Source organism: Rhinoderma darwinii, chromosome 10 (assembly GCF_050947455.1).
Source record: "Rhinoderma darwinii isolate aRhiDar2 chromosome 10, aRhiDar2.hap1, whole genome shotgun sequence".
Classification (NCBI taxonomy): domain Eukaryota; kingdom Metazoa; phylum Chordata; class Amphibia; order Anura; family Rhinodermatidae; genus Rhinoderma; species Rhinoderma darwinii.
This window is the reverse complement of record NC_134696.1, coordinates 100,282,082-100,300,792: the sequence shown is the minus strand read 5'-3', so window position 1 is coordinate 100,300,792 and position 18,711 is coordinate 100,282,082. Positions and strand designations below refer to the sequence as shown.

At 38.9% G+C, this 18,711-nt stretch overlaps 2 protein-coding genes across 3 annotated transcripts in view; one reads left to right on the top strand and one right to left on the bottom strand.

Moving 5' to 3' along the window:
* Window positions 1-230: 230 nt before the first annotated feature.
* Window positions 231-11,045, top strand: LOC142662268 (phospholipase A2 inhibitor and Ly6/PLAUR domain-containing protein-like). Of its 2 annotated transcripts, XM_075840397.1 has the most exons (6): window positions 231-309; window positions 1,409-1,487; window positions 5,325-5,441; window positions 6,500-6,646; window positions 7,452-7,592; window positions 8,360-11,045. In XM_075840397.1, exons 2-6 carry the CDS (start codon window positions 1,436-1,438, stop codon window positions 8,551-8,553), a joined length of 651 nt encoding a protein of 216 aa, XP_075696512.1. In that variant the 5' UTR covers window positions 231-309; window positions 1,409-1,435; the 3' UTR covers window positions 8,554-11,045. The 2 variants fall into 2 exon arrangements, with proteins under 2 accessions (XP_075696512.1, XP_075696513.1); XM_075840398.1 differs by lacking the exon at window positions 231-309 and having other exon boundaries at window positions 1,323-1,487.
* Window positions 11,046-11,565: 520 nt separating this feature from the next.
* The window catches only part of LOC142662267 (phospholipase A2 inhibitor gamma subunit B-like), an 8,215-nt gene continuing 1,069 nt past the window's right edge, over window positions 11,566-18,711 (bottom strand). Inside the window, exons 2-5 of the mRNA XM_075840396.1 lie at window positions 16,492-16,608; window positions 15,972-16,109; window positions 13,253-13,393; window positions 11,566-12,283 (exon numbers count right to left, since the gene is read on the bottom strand). Coding sequence (XP_075696511.1) covers window positions 12,084-12,283; window positions 13,253-13,393; window positions 15,972-16,109; window positions 16,492-16,608 — 596 coding nt within the window. The 3' untranslated portion in view covers window positions 11,566-12,083. The remainder of the gene's footprint in view (window positions 12,284-13,252; window positions 13,394-15,971; window positions 16,110-16,491; window positions 16,609-18,711) is intronic.

Sequence of the window (18,711 nt, the reverse complement as noted above, 5' to 3'; positions counted from 1 at the left end):
GCAGACGTCTTGTATAGTCATCACATGATATAATACATCAGATTTATATTAGGAAATGCCCACAGTCCTCAGAGGATCCCACCCGACCTGTCCACATTGTCATCTCTGGTCCATCTTCCTGACAATTCCCTGAAATAACCTTGTTTCTCCAAAGGAAAGTCCCATATATATATATATATATGTCCGTGTGTGTCAGTGTAGCCCCATCATCCTCCATCATCCTCCATCTTCCTCCATCATCCTTCTGGTTCTCCGGCCATAATGGGATATTTCTGGACTCCGGATCACATCTGAGTTCTTGTTTCGGGAGTAAGTATATATATATATTCCTATACTGTTGTGTTTTCTACATAAACCAAAGAATTTAGCTACTGAATAATGTTTGAGAAGCTTTGAGTTAAAGGGAAACTCCACCTGTGATTAATATTGTCTCTACAGTCAGCTAATGTAACATTGTATCACTGATTTGTTACATTTCTGAAAGTTTCCACCTATTTTTAAAGTCAATTTTTACTCTTTGCAGAGCAAATTTCTTCTATTGCTACCTGGAAACCATCAACAAGCTGATATTTATATTATGCATCTCTATTTAGTACATTGAGTGTTGTTACTTGGAAAACATCAACAGTCTGATATTGATGGATCTGTTATTCTTATTGTGTGTCTCTATTTAGTACATGGAGTTTTTCTGCCTGGAGACCAACAGAAATCTGATGTTAATGGATCCATGATTTGTATTTTGTATGACATGAGTTTCTCTTTTTCCTATATTTCCCTGGAGTTGCCCACATTATCTGTTGCCAAGTATCTCATTAATTTCTACTATAGATTTAGTCAGGTGTTAATGAGAAAATCCATCCCAGATATTCATACAAACAATTTTTAGAATAAAAAAAACCAAAAACAAAAGACAAACAATATAAGGATCCGTAAACAGCTGCATGTGGATGGTTTCCACTAGACATTTTTTTTTCTACACTGCCATATGGTATAAGATATTACCAAGTTATTTTTGTCTTTTGGTGGCATATTTGCCTACATAATAATAATATAGAGGTGGGTGGTCTATCACTGCCAAATATGCCATTCAGGAGTCTGGAAAAGCTGGATGATAGCCCCTGTGGGAGCTGCGATGGTGGCTTTATTGATCACCCAACTATCCCAGAAACAGATACACCTAAGAATCCCATGACAATGACTGAAGAATTGTATTTTTCATTTTGGTGGTGCTCTTTATGTCCTGTATGTTTTTGGGCAGGGTCCCTTTAAATGAATTAATTGTATTCTGGGTAAGGGCATATTTTGGCTTCATAGTCTTAAAGTTCTTGCAATTATTCCGAGCAACGTCTCTCTGAGGATCCTCCCTCCAAACCAAACATCACTCAGTCCTCCTGATTCTGTCCCACAGGCTGGAGGAGCGCTGCACTGCCTCAAGATGGGCTCCCTGATCCTCACAACCTGCATCCTCTCCACCCTCATGTCTATGGGTAAGAGAACAGATTGTAGCAATGTCTAATTATCTGCAAGATCTATGATCATCATGATCATAGGCATCATCATCATCATCATCATCATCACCACCACCATCATCACCACCATCATCATCATCATCATCATCATCATCATCATCTTCTTCTTCTCCTTCATATTATTATTATTATTATTATTATTATTAATAATAATAATATTACTATGTTATAATATATTGTTTAATATACAGTTACATTGCTTACATATCACTCACCCCCACCTCAATATTGTTGGTCTGCTACCTATAGATTGTTTCTATCGTCCTGTATTTATTGTATTGTCTTCCTCTTCTTCATTATTATTATTCCTACTGTTTATATGTTTTATTATGTTGTTGATTCTACAGTTACATTGGATACATATCACCCCCCCCCCCTCCCCGCAATATTGTTGCTCTGGTTCCTTTAGATCGTTACTATGGTCCTGTATTTTTTATATCTTATTCTTCTTCTTCTTCCATTTCTTTTCCTTTTTATTATTATTATTATTATTATTATTATTATTATTATTATTATTATTATTATTCCTACTGTTTATATGTTACATCATGTTGTTGATTCTACAGTTACATTGGTTACATATCACCCCCCTCCATCGTTGCTGTCGTCCTGTATTTATTGTATTGTCTTCCTCTTCTTCTACTTCTACTTCTTCCTTTTATTATTATTATTATTATTATTGTTATTATTATTATTCCTACTGTTTATATGTTATATTATGTTGTTGATTCTACAGTTACATTGGTTACATATCACCCCCCCCTCCATCGTTGCTGTCGTCCTGTATTTATTCTATCGCCCTCCGTAGCTCGTTATATTTTTAGCTTTTGCTGCGTGATCAGAATTGCCGGCCCCTCTCGCTGCTGTTATTCTGCAGATGCTCAGTGCAGTGATCCCCCTAGACAGGAGCCAGGCCTGTTCTGCAGTATTCCGCAGTATTCTGCAGGGCTGGGAAAAGAGGTGTGAGCAAGTCATGTCATTTTTTTTTTATTGGCCATGATGCTTTAATTTCAGAAACCTGTCTAGGATTTGTGGCGTATAATATTGTACAGACAGATCTAGACAGGATCCACCCTGCTGTATATGACAAAGCTGTAGATGTAGCAGAGCTGGGGAAGTTATTGGACACATTGTATTACTAGAAATGTTTTATGGGACTGCAGGCAATCTCACTACACTATTTAAGCTTATAGAGTCATCAAAACCCGTTACAGGACAACTTCAGCTCTGCTACATCTACGTCATCTCTATAGGTCAGTAATTAAAGGGATACATTGGAGATATTAATAAAGCATTATAATGTACTATATTTTAACCGCCAACATCAGTCATGTTGCAATTATCAGGTTTTTCTATCCCAAAATAGAATAAAATTCATTTTTGTAGCTGACAGTTCATTGATATTCAACTGCTTATAAGCCACACCTATTATATGATTTATGGCACATGTTCTCCTAGTGGACACTTTTGGTATTGAATGCATACGTCATCATTATGCTCATCTACCTAAATATATTTTTGCAAAAATCTGGCAGTGGGAGTTTTTGTCCCATCTCTGCCCCCAGTTTACGAATAATTCTGTCTCGGACCTTTAAGACAGACTGGAAATGCTGCTTGACAACCACATAAAACTCTGTAGCTAGGACAGGAATCCCTAGCAACCGGTCTGTCTCAAATCATTTTTGTTGTTAGAATGATTTCCTGAAAATCAGGAGCAACCCTGCTGCAACCACAGCAGTGGGGGAATCCAACAGCAGGTGTTTAATTCTCCTGCAGCGCCACCACAGGTGAAATGAAGCATTACACATTTCTCATTGATGCAATGGGCTGTCTTTGTAATATACCGATATACCAGGTCTTCCAGAGCAAGAGACATTCTAGGTAGCCGCTCTTCAATACATTTTGAGGTAATTCAGGCCCTTCATTTATTATCCAGGGCAGCTATAAAGTTAATCTCTTCCTTTGGAGGACCCGACATATCCATTCATTACACAGGCAGCCCATTGAATCAATGGGAATTGTGTAATACTTCATTTATCCTGCGGTCGTGCTGCAGGGTAACTAAATAGTTGTAATTGGTGCCCTAGGAGATCAATGGGTGTCCTGGCATCAAATCAACTTGTGATCAGCTTAACTTTGAGGGACCCGTCTAACAAAAAATCATTGTCCAATGTGAAGACTCCATTTAATAGTTTATTATTCACTTTCTGGGTACTATGAGCAGGAATGGACTGGTCCGGCGGAAAAATAGTGGAGGCTCCAGTGGGCGGCAGGCCCAGGCTCCGACGCAATAAAAGTTCCCTAAAGTCCAGCAGAAGAAAACCCCATTTGCAGACAATCACTCACCACTAGAGTCTATTTCTTATGGGATGACCCTATTAGACCTTGTTGAGGATATGTCCTGTGTGTACAATGGTAATGACGAGGATTATGAGGCATGTTCTGTATGGATGGAGGGGGGTCCTGAAAATCATCTCCTCTAAGGGCCCAAGGAACCTGAGTCCAACGCTCTCTAAAAGTTGGTGTAAACTTTAGACTGAAGTGGTTCATTCTGCAATGTGTATGTGTATAAGTTTTTCTTAGCTGTGAGTATAATGGTTTATTCCGCTCTTGTGTCCCATGTCACTATAGATCTTCAGCCGCACAATGGAGAATCGCCAACTGATTGCATAATAATCATCCCCATTGTCATCTCGGGACATTGACCTCTTATTCGTTTCTCTTCTGATATGACATCTGCTTTCATTTTGTAGGGATTCATAAATTACAGACTATTGTTCTAATTCTCACGCCACAGAGCCAATGAATACACAAACATTTATTATTTTAGTTAACGCATTGGGACTCTGCGGTTTGAGCATCATGATGACGAGCCTGTGAGTTAAAATCTGCAGTCCTGTGTAAAACCACAGGATACATATCTTGAGATTACTAAATTCAGCTCTGCTACATTTGACCAACTCAAAACTATCACATCTGACAAACTCAACACTATTACATCTGACCAACTCAGCCCTGATATATACGTTAAATTCAATTTCCTGAAAATTCATAAGAATATAACCAAATATTCATATGACAGCATTGAAGGACATTGACTTAAACGGGTAGTACACGTTAGACAATCCATTTTTGTTAGATGGCCCCCTAAAAATAAGTTGATACATAGGGTAGAGCAGCTGGGAGCACCAGCGATCAGCTGTAATCTGTGAGGTCAGAAATTATTCATTTCGCCTGCAGTGCCACCCCAGGTGAAATGGAGTATTACACAGTTCCCATACACAGTTCCCATTAAAATCAATGGGTTGTCCATGTAACGCATGGGTGTGCCAAAACCTCAAGAGACAGAGGGAATGGTTACAGCCGCTCTTCATTCTGGGTAATGGAAGGTCCTAAACAGAGGATTTATTGGGGATCAATGTTTTTTTCTAAACCAGACAACCCCTTTAAAGAACAGCTCGGTAAGCAATGTTCCTGGGAAAACTGGGTGATAACTTATATGGTCACATTACAGCCCCTGTGGGGATTGTCTCCAAATGCTTAGATAGTATTGCAGTAGGCAGTGCTGCGGTCAAGAACCCCTTGCGGGTGGGTCCAACTCAGGTTGGCACTGCCCTTTTTAAATGAGGGGTGAAAACCTATATAGGACCCAACTCTAAATGAATTACAAAACTGCCAAACAAAAGAGGGGAAAATGCCCTAAGGGTCAAAGAATGGAAAAGGTGTCAAACTGATGTGTACGAGGTAATATTATTATGACACAGTCCAATAAAATGTCCTCCTTGTTTTTTACAGGTCATTCCCTTACTTGTTTTGTCTGTCGAGCTGAAGGAGAATTGTCCTGCTCTGGAGAAGAAAGGTCTTGTCCGAAAGAATATGTGTGTGCCTCCACCAGCACTATTACTATTATGGGTATGTTGGTGTGCTTATTTTTGCGTGTAAAATTATGTTAGTGCAAATTGTCAGATTGTAGTAGGAAACTCCACACAGTGGGACGCTATTTTATAATTTACATTTAGAAGTATTCTATGTAAAAAGGTGAGACGCTGTGTATATACATTACATTACTTATCCTGTACTGATCCTGAGTTACATCCTGTATTATACTCCAGAGCTGCACTCACTATTCTGCTGGTGGAGTCACTGTGTACATACATTACATTACTTATCCTGTACTGATCCTGAGTTACATCCTGTATTATACTCCAGAGCTGCACTCACTATTCTGCTGGTGGAGTCACTGTGTACATACATTACATTACTTATCCTGTACTGATCCTGAGTTACATCCTGTATTATACTTCAGAGCTTCACTCACTATTCTGCTGGTGGAATCACTATGTACATACATTACATTACTTATCCTGTACTGATCCTGAGTTACATCCTGTATTATACTTCAGAGCTGCACTCACTATTCTGCTGGTGGAATCACTGTTTACATATTATTACTTATTCCGTACTGATCCTGAGTTACATCCTGTATTATACTTTTGATATGCATTTATAATTTTGCAGGTTTAGGAGCAGAAATCTCCCAGCAGTCCCTACTTGTTCAGTGTCTGCAAAGAGCTTGCTCTGTTGATTTTGTAGTAGTCTTTAAATTGAAATGATCCTGAGTTACAACATGTATTACACTCCAGAGCTGCATTCACAAAACTGTAGACTTCAGACCTCTCATTTCCCAGCATTCCCAGCTTGTTGAGTGTCCGCACAGTGCATTCTGCAGTGCAGTTTTTAAATCAGGCATTGCATCAGCATCAACATTGAACATGTTGCCGGAGTATTGCTATGTGGGCATTATATAACACTGTTATTTGGGTAGCCTATGGGGGCATTCATTGGTCATTGAATTGCCATATTTAAAGGACCACTATTGCTACTGTGTGTAATATCTGGTGGCCACAATATGTTCATCTTTTACCAGTAGCTTGTTTTCCTTTTCACTATATTTCTTTTATGTTTCTCAGATGGGATGCAAACAAAAACATTTAGCAAATCTTGTGAAAGACGAAACGCGTGTGGAGTAGCCGGGACTATTGGCTACCAAAGAGGACAAGTTAAAATGGCAACATCCTGTTGCTATACAGATTCCTGTTATCCTTCTTCCCCCGCATGTAAGTTCCACATGAAGGCGCTGTATTCCTTTGTTGTATTGTATGGAGACCTGTTGTGCTTTCCAGATCTCCTGGTTCTTAGCTGCCTGATACATACCAAGAGAATATATATTCTAGAGGCAGACCATTTGGCTGCTATGGGGTCTTTGGGGAAAGGGATCCCACAACTGGTTGGTCCCATTTGCTTTGCTACTGGGTGGTGAGAAGATGTTCAGCACTTCTCTTCAGAGAAACTGCATTGTTGGCAAGCAAAGGAGTGGGGAGTTGGCCCAAGAGTCATGGAAAGAATCCAGCACCATAATTGGGGGCTATTTTGTTCTTTAATGTGGGTTCCCTTTTTTCTAGAACTTGCTATAAGCAAGGAACAATATAACAGCACACCATGTGGTCATTCATGGTATTGCAAGTAAAATATCAGCAACAGAAAACAGTATTGTTACTTGAAGAGTTACCATGAACAGATACATAAATGTCGTAGAAGTAAACACACCTCCCAACATTTTAAGCCCTACCATGTAACCTGTAAAAAGGCCCCATTTTATGTAAGTCTGCAAAGAGTCACGACTCTATTGACCCAGTTGTTGGACAGTCCCATGAGAAAGAGGACTTTTGGGAGCTATAGGTATCCAAGCCCAGCATAAAACCCCATTTCCTCCAAGTGAATGCTCCCAGATCCAAAATCTGCTGCACAGTAGTGGTGTGTGGTAGCAATAGGGTGTTGGAAGTTTGGCTGAGGTTATGTATGGGTGAAGTCAGAGACCATTAAAGCCCATGTCTAACTGACAGGGATGTTTGCCATTTTCAGTACCTATTGATGTACCTCGTAAGAACGGACTGACTTGTTCTAGCTGCACGGCCCACGACTCAGCTTGGTGTCACAGTAAAGAAAAGATTGAATGCACCGGACAAGAAAACAAGTGTATTTACATGAATCACGTATACTCAGGTATGTTATGATAGAAAGTCATCGAATGAAGATCGGTGTTCTGTCTCATGTTCGATCGTCTAGAGTCCAAAAAGTTGTATTTTTTATCTCAATTTCATGTCCCAAGTCACAATGATAGCATTCACTCAGGAGTTGCAATTAGTAACATAAGTAATTATTCACTACTTATATTGTACGGTGTGGCCCTAGAATACCCAACCATTAAATTATAGAAGTAGTGGGGCCAGTCCATCAAGTTAAAGCTGTTATTATTAAACTGTGTTGATCCAGAAGAAGGCTCTGATGAAGTCACCTATTTGTACTGCTGCCTTGGACCCTCCCCTGCTTATTGTCCCCATGGCCTAGATATAGTTTTTATGAACAAGAATGTATGTCAGGTCACACAGTAATGAATATCTTAGACTCCACAGACCTCAAAGAGCCATCGTGCCCATTTTCATTAGTTGTCTTACACCCAGTGTCACCAGTGTTACTCTACCAGCAATGGGCATCTCCTGTTCTGTGATTTGTGTCCTAAGAGGAGTGGGTGTTGGTGTCAGAAGCAGGCCGACCTCCAGGAGGGCTGTCTATGGACATGGGCCAATGGGGAAAACCCTACTCTGCTAACACAGTGTTCCAAAGTGTGACTTTTATTACATGAAAAACCTAATTCTATGCCGATACATTGAATGCGTACAATACTGTATGTGATCTAACTTGTTATTACATTATTTTACATCTAAAATGTAATAATATGCCAATGATCCCCAAATCTTCTTGTCTTGTAGGAGCAAAATACAGCAAAAATGCTTTCCGGGGGTGTGGTACTAAAGCGATTTGCGACCTTGGAAGTCAAAGCCATAACTATGGGGCCGTCAGCCTCCGAACTGAGATCACATGTTCAAACCACGGCCCCAACATTCATTCCAGTTTATTAATTTTGCTGGTAACTGCTGCAATATCAGCCACATTTTTATTCTAGCCTGCTCCTCGTGGGCGGGGCTCTACAATTCTGCACTGTGCCGCTGTTACTTGACTGCATTCAACTTTTGCAGGTTTGAGCAATAGGAGCACAACATTTACTAGCATTATTATTATAATTTGTATTATTTTTTACCTTAAGCACTTTATTGTGTGCATTGATATGAATATGCTGTGCATGAGACAAGACTTCACCGCAGGTTACTGTATAGATGTCTGCTAAGGCCCCGTATGGCCCTCAGCCTCCAATAGTGTTGTTACCATGATTGAAAAATGTATTGGTCTATAAGCATGCAATTCAAAGAAAAAAGCACACCAATTACTATGATAAAACAAAGCATTTACATAAACTATTACGATTTTGGGTTAACCGTCATCCGATCCTTATACCCTATGCTTTGTACGGTTACGCAGAGAGCTTCATTGAGTCTAGACTATAATCTGTCATAATTCCATAGGGATATGATAATCCTAATTCTATAACCTAATACCCAACACTATACCCTGTATTGAGGAGCTACAGAGATGACCTTCAACTTAATCCTACAAAGAGAGGCTACCGTTAGTGTTAACCTTAAAGGGGTATTCCGGTTACAACAAGTTACCCCCTATCCATAGGGTAAGGGGTGATTTCCTGAAAAGTTGGTGTCCGACAGCTCAGACCCCCACCGTTTACGAGAACGGGGAGCCCGAAGTTGCCTGAACCCCAAGTTTGAACCGAGTGACAGGTCGCACATACGCACCCGCACTCCATTCATTTTCTATGGGAGCACCGGAGATAGCCGAATGCAGTGTTCGGCTTTTTCCGGCGCTGCTATATAAAATGAATGGAGTGGCCGTGCGCATGAGCGACCTGTCGCTCGGTTCAAACTTGGGGTTCGGGCAACTTCGGGCTCCCCGTTCTCGGAAACGGTGGGGGACTGAGCTGTCGGACACCCACCGATCAGCAAGTTACCCCTTACCCTATGGATAGGGGGTAACTTGTAACCGGAATACCCCTTTAATTTGCACCCTCAACCCCAATCCCTAAATATATGCCCTATATAGCAAAGAAAGAAAAAAAAATCTACAGGTATAACTAACCCTAAATCAGACCCTACTACCTAAATCTATGCCCTAAATAACAAAGAAGGTCATTGCTAAAGTTACAGTAGAATTTACCCTAATCCAAACTTTACGACCATTTCCCATACAAGCCTTTGAACTATAAAACAAAGATGGTTCGCTCTACTATTACGCTGGTCTTGGCCTTAATCCAAAACGTAACCCTAATCCTATATTGCAAAGAAGGCAAATTCAGTTTAACGCCGATCCTAATCCTACAACCTAATACTTAATCCTATTCCCTACTCTATTTAGCAAATAAAGGCTACAGTTAGGGAACTAACACTACCCCCAATCCTTCTCCCTAACCCTTTACTAGAGTAAGGTTTAACCTTAGTCCAAATATTAAACCATAACTCTATTGCGTAAAAAGGCTACAAATAGTATTAATCCTAATCTCAACCATAAAGACCACAACCCCTTTTCAGAAAGAGCTACGGTTCGGATTAGTTCCAGTCCAATTCCCATTCCCTAATCCAAACCCTATGCCCTAATCCCTCATTTTATAATTTATATCATGAAAAAAGGCTGTGGTTTGGTCTAGCCCTATTCCTTACCCTATGCGGTAATGCCCTGGCCCCTTAAATGTATGACAAAACTGGCTTCAATTAGTTTTAACACTAATCCTAACCCAATGCCCTATACAGTTCTTCAATCTAATCCTTACCCAAAATCCCATAGCCTTCGACTCTCCATCTCAAAAATATTCCTGTGAGTGTAAACCCTACATCCTAAGCAGCAAAAAACAACAAAAAGTTACAGGGTTGCCTCTAATCCTAACCCCAAAGACGGATACAGTTATGGTTAACTCTTAATCCAAACTCTAACCCACAGCTCTATTTTTTGGGAACCATTTAACAAGGAGCGCTTTTTCTTTTTTGAGATGCCTGGTGCCTTTTCATGAATTCTACGCAACATTCGGCATTTGCTTCCGATAGATTGACATGACGTGTGCCGACATGAATTTTTATTTTGTGTTTAGGGGTGTTTTTTATACTTAAAATGAAGTTTTCATCTTGGTCATTAGTGGGGAGAGGGATGGGGGGCTATTAGACAAAAACAATTTTACTCATAATTAATTATAATTAGAAACTTTACTTTTAAATGTTGAACATGGAATGAACCCTAACCAGAATTTTTTATGGAACGTTTTCTGCTTCCACTCAAATTTGGGCTATCACATGGACTATAAGAACCGATCACTTCATTCGGATCATTGGGGAGGGGAGGGGGGCAATAGCTTCTATTGTATCGAGTGTCTGTTGTAATATTGTATTACGCTCCATTACAGACTCATTTTTGCTTCTATTAAGCTGCCAAATGATTTTCTTCTATGACTCGTCGATGACATTCAGCACCTTCGATAATTAAAAAACAAAATATCACAAATTATTATGAAGTGTGTTATTTCCGTGAGTGGATAAATGGAGGGTGGTCCTCAGAATTAACTCCTCTGGTGGATGCAGATCTCCAGGTAATCTCCTAATGGTCCTTAGTAGCGATCATGCAGTAGAATATCATCTCGAAGTGGGAATGGTACATGAACAGAATAATTTTTTGAAAAAATGACTGATTATTATGATGGTTGCATATGACTATACATAGAGTGGTTACAATTTTTTTTGTATAAGATGCAAATGATTTCAATATTAGTAGGATCGGAGTTTGACAATAGTACTCCATTCATTCCTATGAAGAGTCCATTCATTCCTATGAAGAGTCCATTCATTCCTATGAAGAGTCCATTCATTCCTATGAAGAGTCCATTCATTCCTATGAAGAGTCCATTCATTCCACGTCACATGACCTAAACGACTCTTCACACACAATAGGACCTGTTTGATACATCAAAAACGTTCAATTACAAAGCCAATGAATATCATGTTTCAAAAACAGTAGTTGTGTTGCGATTATTGTTCGATACTTTGGAAACCTATTGGCTCACTCAAAAACTTAGTCATGGCTGGGTTCAAACTAACTTTGTAAATTTTGCCAAAAAAACATCCAACCCTGTAAAAAAAAAGTTTGCATCAATTTATATCAATTTAGTCTGTTCTTTTTTCTACAAGGTCCATAAAATGTAGCCCCCTGCCAAACCAAATGCAAGATGGGGAGGCACCATATAGCGGCACACAGTCTGCCTACGGGTTCAAAATACGGCCGTACAGGGTTTGTATTGCCAATGTTATCTCTGACCCCAGCCGATTGCCGGGGCTTCCAGAAGATGGACTTTGGGGTGATTCGTGAATTGCCCAGGTGGCTGTATATAGAGAAAGTGTTGTGTTTATGTCTTTAATAAAGTTAGAAGGTGAAATGATATAACATATATTATAATAATATTTTTTTTATATACTATTTATATCTTCTTTGACCAGGTTAACACGTCTTAGACATTTTTTTAATCAGATTTTTTGGTAATTTTTGTGACTAAAAACTCAAAAATTTGACTACAACAAATGCAACAGTAATCGGAGTGACCAGGCCGCGTAGAAGTCCCGCAGTTCCACTGAATACACATGAATACTTGAACTTCATTTTTAGGGTGCCAAATTTTATCCACTGGGTGCCAAGGAAGCATATATTTTTAGTGGCACATCCACGAACCGCTACTGATCTCCTTATAGGGGCTGTAAAAAAGAAATATTGTAGCACATGATTCTGAGCATAAAATATAATATAGTAAAACATAATGTCATTAATAATCATTTTAAGGAGTTGTCTGGCTTAGAAAATAATTTTCAAATAACCTAGGAAATGAATTGAGGGGGGGGCAATCTCCTGTTCAGCGGAGAGCTGCTACAAAGAGCCAACCTCCCATTCTGGAGGACCAAGCACGTCCATGCATTACATACACAACCCAATGATTTCAATATGAACTGTGCAATGCTTTATTTCCCCTGTGGGGGCACTGCAGGGGAATTAACTTATTTTTGTAGCCTGAGTAGGTCTTCTGTCTAGATTTTGGGATCTCAATGACCTCTTCCATTTCTACTGGAGAAAGGAATCATCATTTTGGGGATCTTGTTACTTCTTTCGCCCCAACCCCATAAAGACCTCAACATTACTTTAACAGGACTGGTCTACTTCAACTGCTATTAATAAGACATAAAGCAGTGGTCCTGCACCTGTGGCTTTGAAATAACTCCCATCATTCTCTAACATGCTGGAAATTGTAGTTTTGCAACAGTCAGAGAGACAAAGGTGGAGATTACTGAACTAAGGGAAGCAAAGTGAGAAGTTTCCTTTTGACCATGCATGGAGATACATGGAGAAAGGTTGGCTCGACTCCTGTCTTGATTGTGTGCCACTACAGGGAGGTGAAAAGTGAATTAAAGACCATGAGGGTGGTGACTAATATGGGTTGGGGGTAATAGGGGTTCTGGTAATACGGGTCCTGGTGGCATGGACGAGCAGCATTGTGATTTTAGCTATGGTCTCTCGTCTCCCTGTAGACCACTGCTCCTCACCCTTGACTTGTCTTCTAGATGTTTGGTAAAAATGTTACACATTCAAAATTTGGACCAAGGAATAAAAAGCATGATATAGTAAAGATTATTGTTTTATGAAAAAAGAAAATATTTTTTAATTATGTTTACCATAATATTCACTGGTTTGGAGCAGGCATACGTCTTCATCTCCCGTACAGTCCATGGTATGCTTAGAGTAACACCACTTTGAATAAACCGATAAGCATGTTTGGCAGGTCAACCCATTTGGCTGAAAATTTTCATCAGGTACTAAAATAAAAAAAAATATAAAATAAATAAATAAATAGTCCAATAAAAAAATTAGAATATAAATAGTAAAGTAAAAAATAAAATAAATAGCTAAATAAAAATATAAAATAAAAAAAATGTAATAAATAAATAGTGAAATAAAAAACAAATACAAAAATACCAAAGTAAAAAACAATATGCAGTAAAAAAAGAAATGCTAAGTGAAAAAAAAAATATTAAAACAACCAAATAAATAAAAACTTAAAGAAAAATGTAATTAAAAATAAATAGTTAAAAATAAATAAATACTTGAAGAAAATAAATAAATGAATAGATAAAAGCATAAATAAATAATGCAATAATTTACTAGTCCAGAAATTCGAATAATCTGGCACTTATTTCCTTATTGCACATCAGTGGATATTATATTTTTTATACAAATGATAGTACCAAAGTTATCAACTTTCATATGAGGTAATATACACCCTATAATTGACTGTGATACTTACATATAGTCGGTGGTACTTACATATAATGGGTGGTACTTACATATAGTCGGTGGTACTTACTTATGGTCGGTGGTACTTACATATAATGGGTGGTACTTACATATAGTCGGTGGTACTTACTTATAGTCGGTGGTACTTACATATAATGGGTGGTACTTACATATAGTCGGTGGTACTTACATATAGGGGGTGGTACTTACATATAGGGGGTGGCACGTACATATCAGGGCTGGTACTTACATATAGGGGTGGTACTTACATATAGTCGGTGGTTCGTATATATAGGGGGTGGTACTTACATATCAGGAGTGGTACTTACATATAGGGGGTGGTACTTACATATAGGGGGTGGTACTTACAGAATAGGGGTGGTACTTAGAGATAGGGGTGGTACTTACATATAGTCGGTGGTTCTTATATATAGGGGGTGGTACTTACATATAGTCGGTGGTACTTACATATAGGGGGTAGTACTTACATAAAGTCGGTGGTACTTACATAAAGTCGGTGGTACTTACATATAGTCGGTGGTACTTACATATAGGGGGTGGTACTTACATAAAGTCGGTGGTACTTACATATAGGGGTGGTACTTACATATAGTCGGTGGTACTTACATATAGTCGGTGGTACTTACATATAGGGGACGGTACTTACATATAGTGGGTGGTACTTACATATAGTGGGTGGTACTTACATATAGTCGGTGGTACTTACATATAGGGGTGGTATGTACATATAGGGGGTGGTACTTACATATAGGGGGTGGTACTTACATATAGTCGGTGGTACTTACATATAGGGGGTGGTATGTACATATAGGGGGTGGTACTTACATATAGGGGTGGTACTTACATATAGTCGGTGGTACTTACATATAGTCGGTGGTACTTAAATATAGGGGACGGTACTTACATATAGTGGGTGGTACTTACATATAGTGGGTGGTACTTACATATAGGGGGTGGTACTTACATATAGGGGGTGGTATGTACATATAGGGGTTGGTACTTACATATAGTCGGTGGTACTTACATATAATGGGTGGTACTTACATATAGTCGGTGGTACTTACTTATGGTCGGTGATACTTACATATAATGGGTGGTACTTACATATAGTCGGTGGTACTTACTTATAGTCGGTGGTACTTACATATAATGGGTGGTACTTACATATAGTCGGTGGTACTTACATATAGGGGGTGGTACTTACATATAGGGGGTGGCACGTACATATCAGGGCTGGTACTTACATATAGGGGTGGTACTTACATATAGTCGGTGGTTCGTATATATAGGGGGTGGTACTTATATATCAGGAGTGGTACTTACATATAGGGGGTGGTACTTACATATAGGGGGTGGTACTTACAGAATAGGGGTGGTACTTAGAGATAGGGGTGGTACTTACATATAGTCGGTGGTTCTTATATATAGGGGGTGGTACTTACATATAGTCGGTGGTACTTACATATAGGGGGTAGTACTTACATAAAGTCGGTGGTACTTACATAAAGTCGGTGGTACTTACATATAGTCGGTGGTACTTACATATAGGGGGTGGTACTTACATAAAGTCGGTGGTACTTACATAAAGTCGGTGGTACTTACATATAGGGGTGGTACTTACATATAGTCGGTGGTACTTACATATAGGGGACGGTACTTACATATAGTGGGTGGTACTTACATATAGTCGGTGGTACTTACATATAGGGGTGGTATGTACATATAGGGGGTGGTACTTACATATAGGGGGTGGTACTTACATATAGTCGGTGGTACTTACATATAGGGGGTGGTATGTACATATAGGGGGTGGTACTTACATATAGGGGTGGTACTTACATATAGTCGGTGGTACTTACATATAGTCGGTGGTACTTAAATATAGGGGACGGTACTTACATATAGTGGGTGGTACTTACATATAGTGGGTGGTACTTACATATAGGGGGTGGTACTTACATATAGGGGGTGGTATGTACATATAGGGGTTGGTACTTACATATAGGGGGTGGTACTTACATATAGTCGGTGGTACGTACATATAGGGGGTGGTATTTACATATAGTCGGTGGTACTTACATATAGGGGGTGGTGGAGTACAGTTATCCGTGTAACAACAAGTTGTGCTTCTCCTGATTCTACCATTAGCTGCACTGATACTTCCGGGGGAGTCACAGTGATGTTTGGGGGCACATGACATTGTGAATATTGTCCCATCTATAATAAAGGTGCGAGATAACAATGAGGACACAAGAACATATAACTATTCTGAAGGCCCCATAGACTGCAGTCACAATATAGAATTTCTGATTGATAATCCCCGCACTTTTCTAACTAGGAGGAGATAATCCTGATATTTCAGGTTTTTAAATAGAATTCTAAAAATCAGTGAAGACTGACACAAAGGCGAGGAAGCGAAGGAAGATGTAGCTCATCACAACAGTGCAGATTTATGTGTCAATTAAGGTCAAGGGAAAGGATAATGACAACCCCCATGAGCACTGCAATGGCTGTCGATAGTAGTTGTCACCCATCATTCATAGATTAAAAGACTGCACATGGGAGGACAACGAAACAAATCAATAATCAAGCGTCATACGTGTATTAGTTACGGTATATGAGGAGGCGCAGACATGATCCTCAGGGCAGAGCGAACTGGAGACATTGCAGAATTCAGCATTTGAAGTTGTACAAACTTTGCAGGACAAAGTGTCACCTAGAAAGAGACGAGAACAACTCAATGAGAAGTTACAGAACTGAAGAAGAAGAATTCCGGCTGTAGTTTTAATTAGTGGAATAAAATACTCCTTGTAATATACTTTCCTCACCCTTTTCAAGATCCATCCATCCATCCATCCATCCATCCATACATCCATCCATCCATCCATCTATCTATCTAAACACCACAAAAGTTTGAACAGCACATTCCAACAAAATGAAACAAAACGTGTATACAGGTGGAAGAACGTCTGTGACTGCAAATTTATACAGCACACAAGAAAATGGGGACAGCACACTGCGAACACTAATGCCACCTAAGCCACTAAATATAAATAAATCTGCATTACTGCTAAATCTACTTACAATAGGGAGGTTCTTAGTGCAAATTTTGATCAAATTGTGTGAGCCCACCTGCCACGACGAGGCATCCTCTATGAGGTGGGAACCTCATACACCCGGAACTGGGACTAAACCTACATATTCTTGGGGATGGTAGGAACCAACATTAAATTAACTAAAATCACCCAGTGCAGAATGGGAGGAGGGCAAGATCAAAAAATGGAAGGCAGTCACTAACCCCACATATATGAATCACATAAACACAAAAGTTTGACCAGCACAATCCAACAAAATGATAGAAAATGTGTAACGTGCAAGAACGCCTGTGACTCAAAATTTATACCGCACACTGCGAACACTAATGTCACCTATACCACTAAATATAAATAAATATGCATTACTGCTGAATCTACTTACAATAGGGAGGTTCTTAGCACATATTTTGATCAAATTGTGTGAGCCCACCTGCCACGACAAGGCAACCTCTATTATCTATCTATCTATCTATCTATCTATCTATCTATCTATCTATCTATCTATCTATCATCTATCTATCTCATATCTATCTATCTATCTATCTATCTATCTATCTATCTATCTATCTATCTATCTATCTATCTATCTATCTATCTATCTATCTATCTATCTATCTATCTATCTATCTATCTATCTATCTATCTCTGTCTCTCCATCTCTCTCTCTCTCTCTCTCTCTCTCTCTCTATCTATCATCTATCTATCTATCTATCTATCTATCTATCTATCTATCTATCTATCTATCTATCTATCTATCTATCTATCTATCATCAATCTCATATCTATCTATCTATCTATCTATCTATCTATCTATCTATCTATCTATCTATCTATCTATCTATCTATCTATCTATCTATCTCTCTCTCTCTCTCTCTCTCTCTCTCTCTCTCTCTCTATCTATCTATCATCAATCTCATATCTATCTATCTATCTATCTATCTATCTATCTATCTATCTATCTATCTATCTATCTATCTATCTATCTATCTATCTATCTATCTATCTATCTATCTATCTATCTATCTATCATCAATCTCATATCTATCTATCTATCTATCTATCTATCTATCTATCTATCTATCTATCTATCTATCTATCTATCTCTCTCTCTCTCTCTCTCTCTCTCTCTCTCTCTCTCTCTCTCTCTCTCTATCTATCTATCATCAATCTCATATCTATCTATCTATCTATCTATCTATCTATCTATCTATCTATCTATCTATCTATCTATCTATCTATCTATCTATCTATCTATCTATCTATCTATCTATCTATCTATCTATCTATCTATCTATCTATCTATCTATCTATCATCAATCTCATATCTATCTATCTATCTATCTATCTATCTATCTATCTATCTATCTATCTATCTATCTATCTATCTATCTATCTATCTATCTATCTATCTATCTATCTATCTATCTATCTATCTATCTAATCTATGTATCTATCTATCTCTCCTCTGCCCCTCTGCTCTCTGACGTCACTCTATTCTGCATTGTAGTAAATGATGTTGCCAGCAGATGGCGACTGATAACAATACAGGCTGGGAAATCCCTGTACAGGAACCCTCCTGATATTATGTATCTTTCCTTATCACACTGGGAATCTATAGCAGAAATACAGGTCCTTCTAGCAATAGATAATAATTGGCAGTGTATTATATACTGTATATAATGTCCAGGCGCGCCCCTCCAGCCTGTCCACAACATGTGACTCC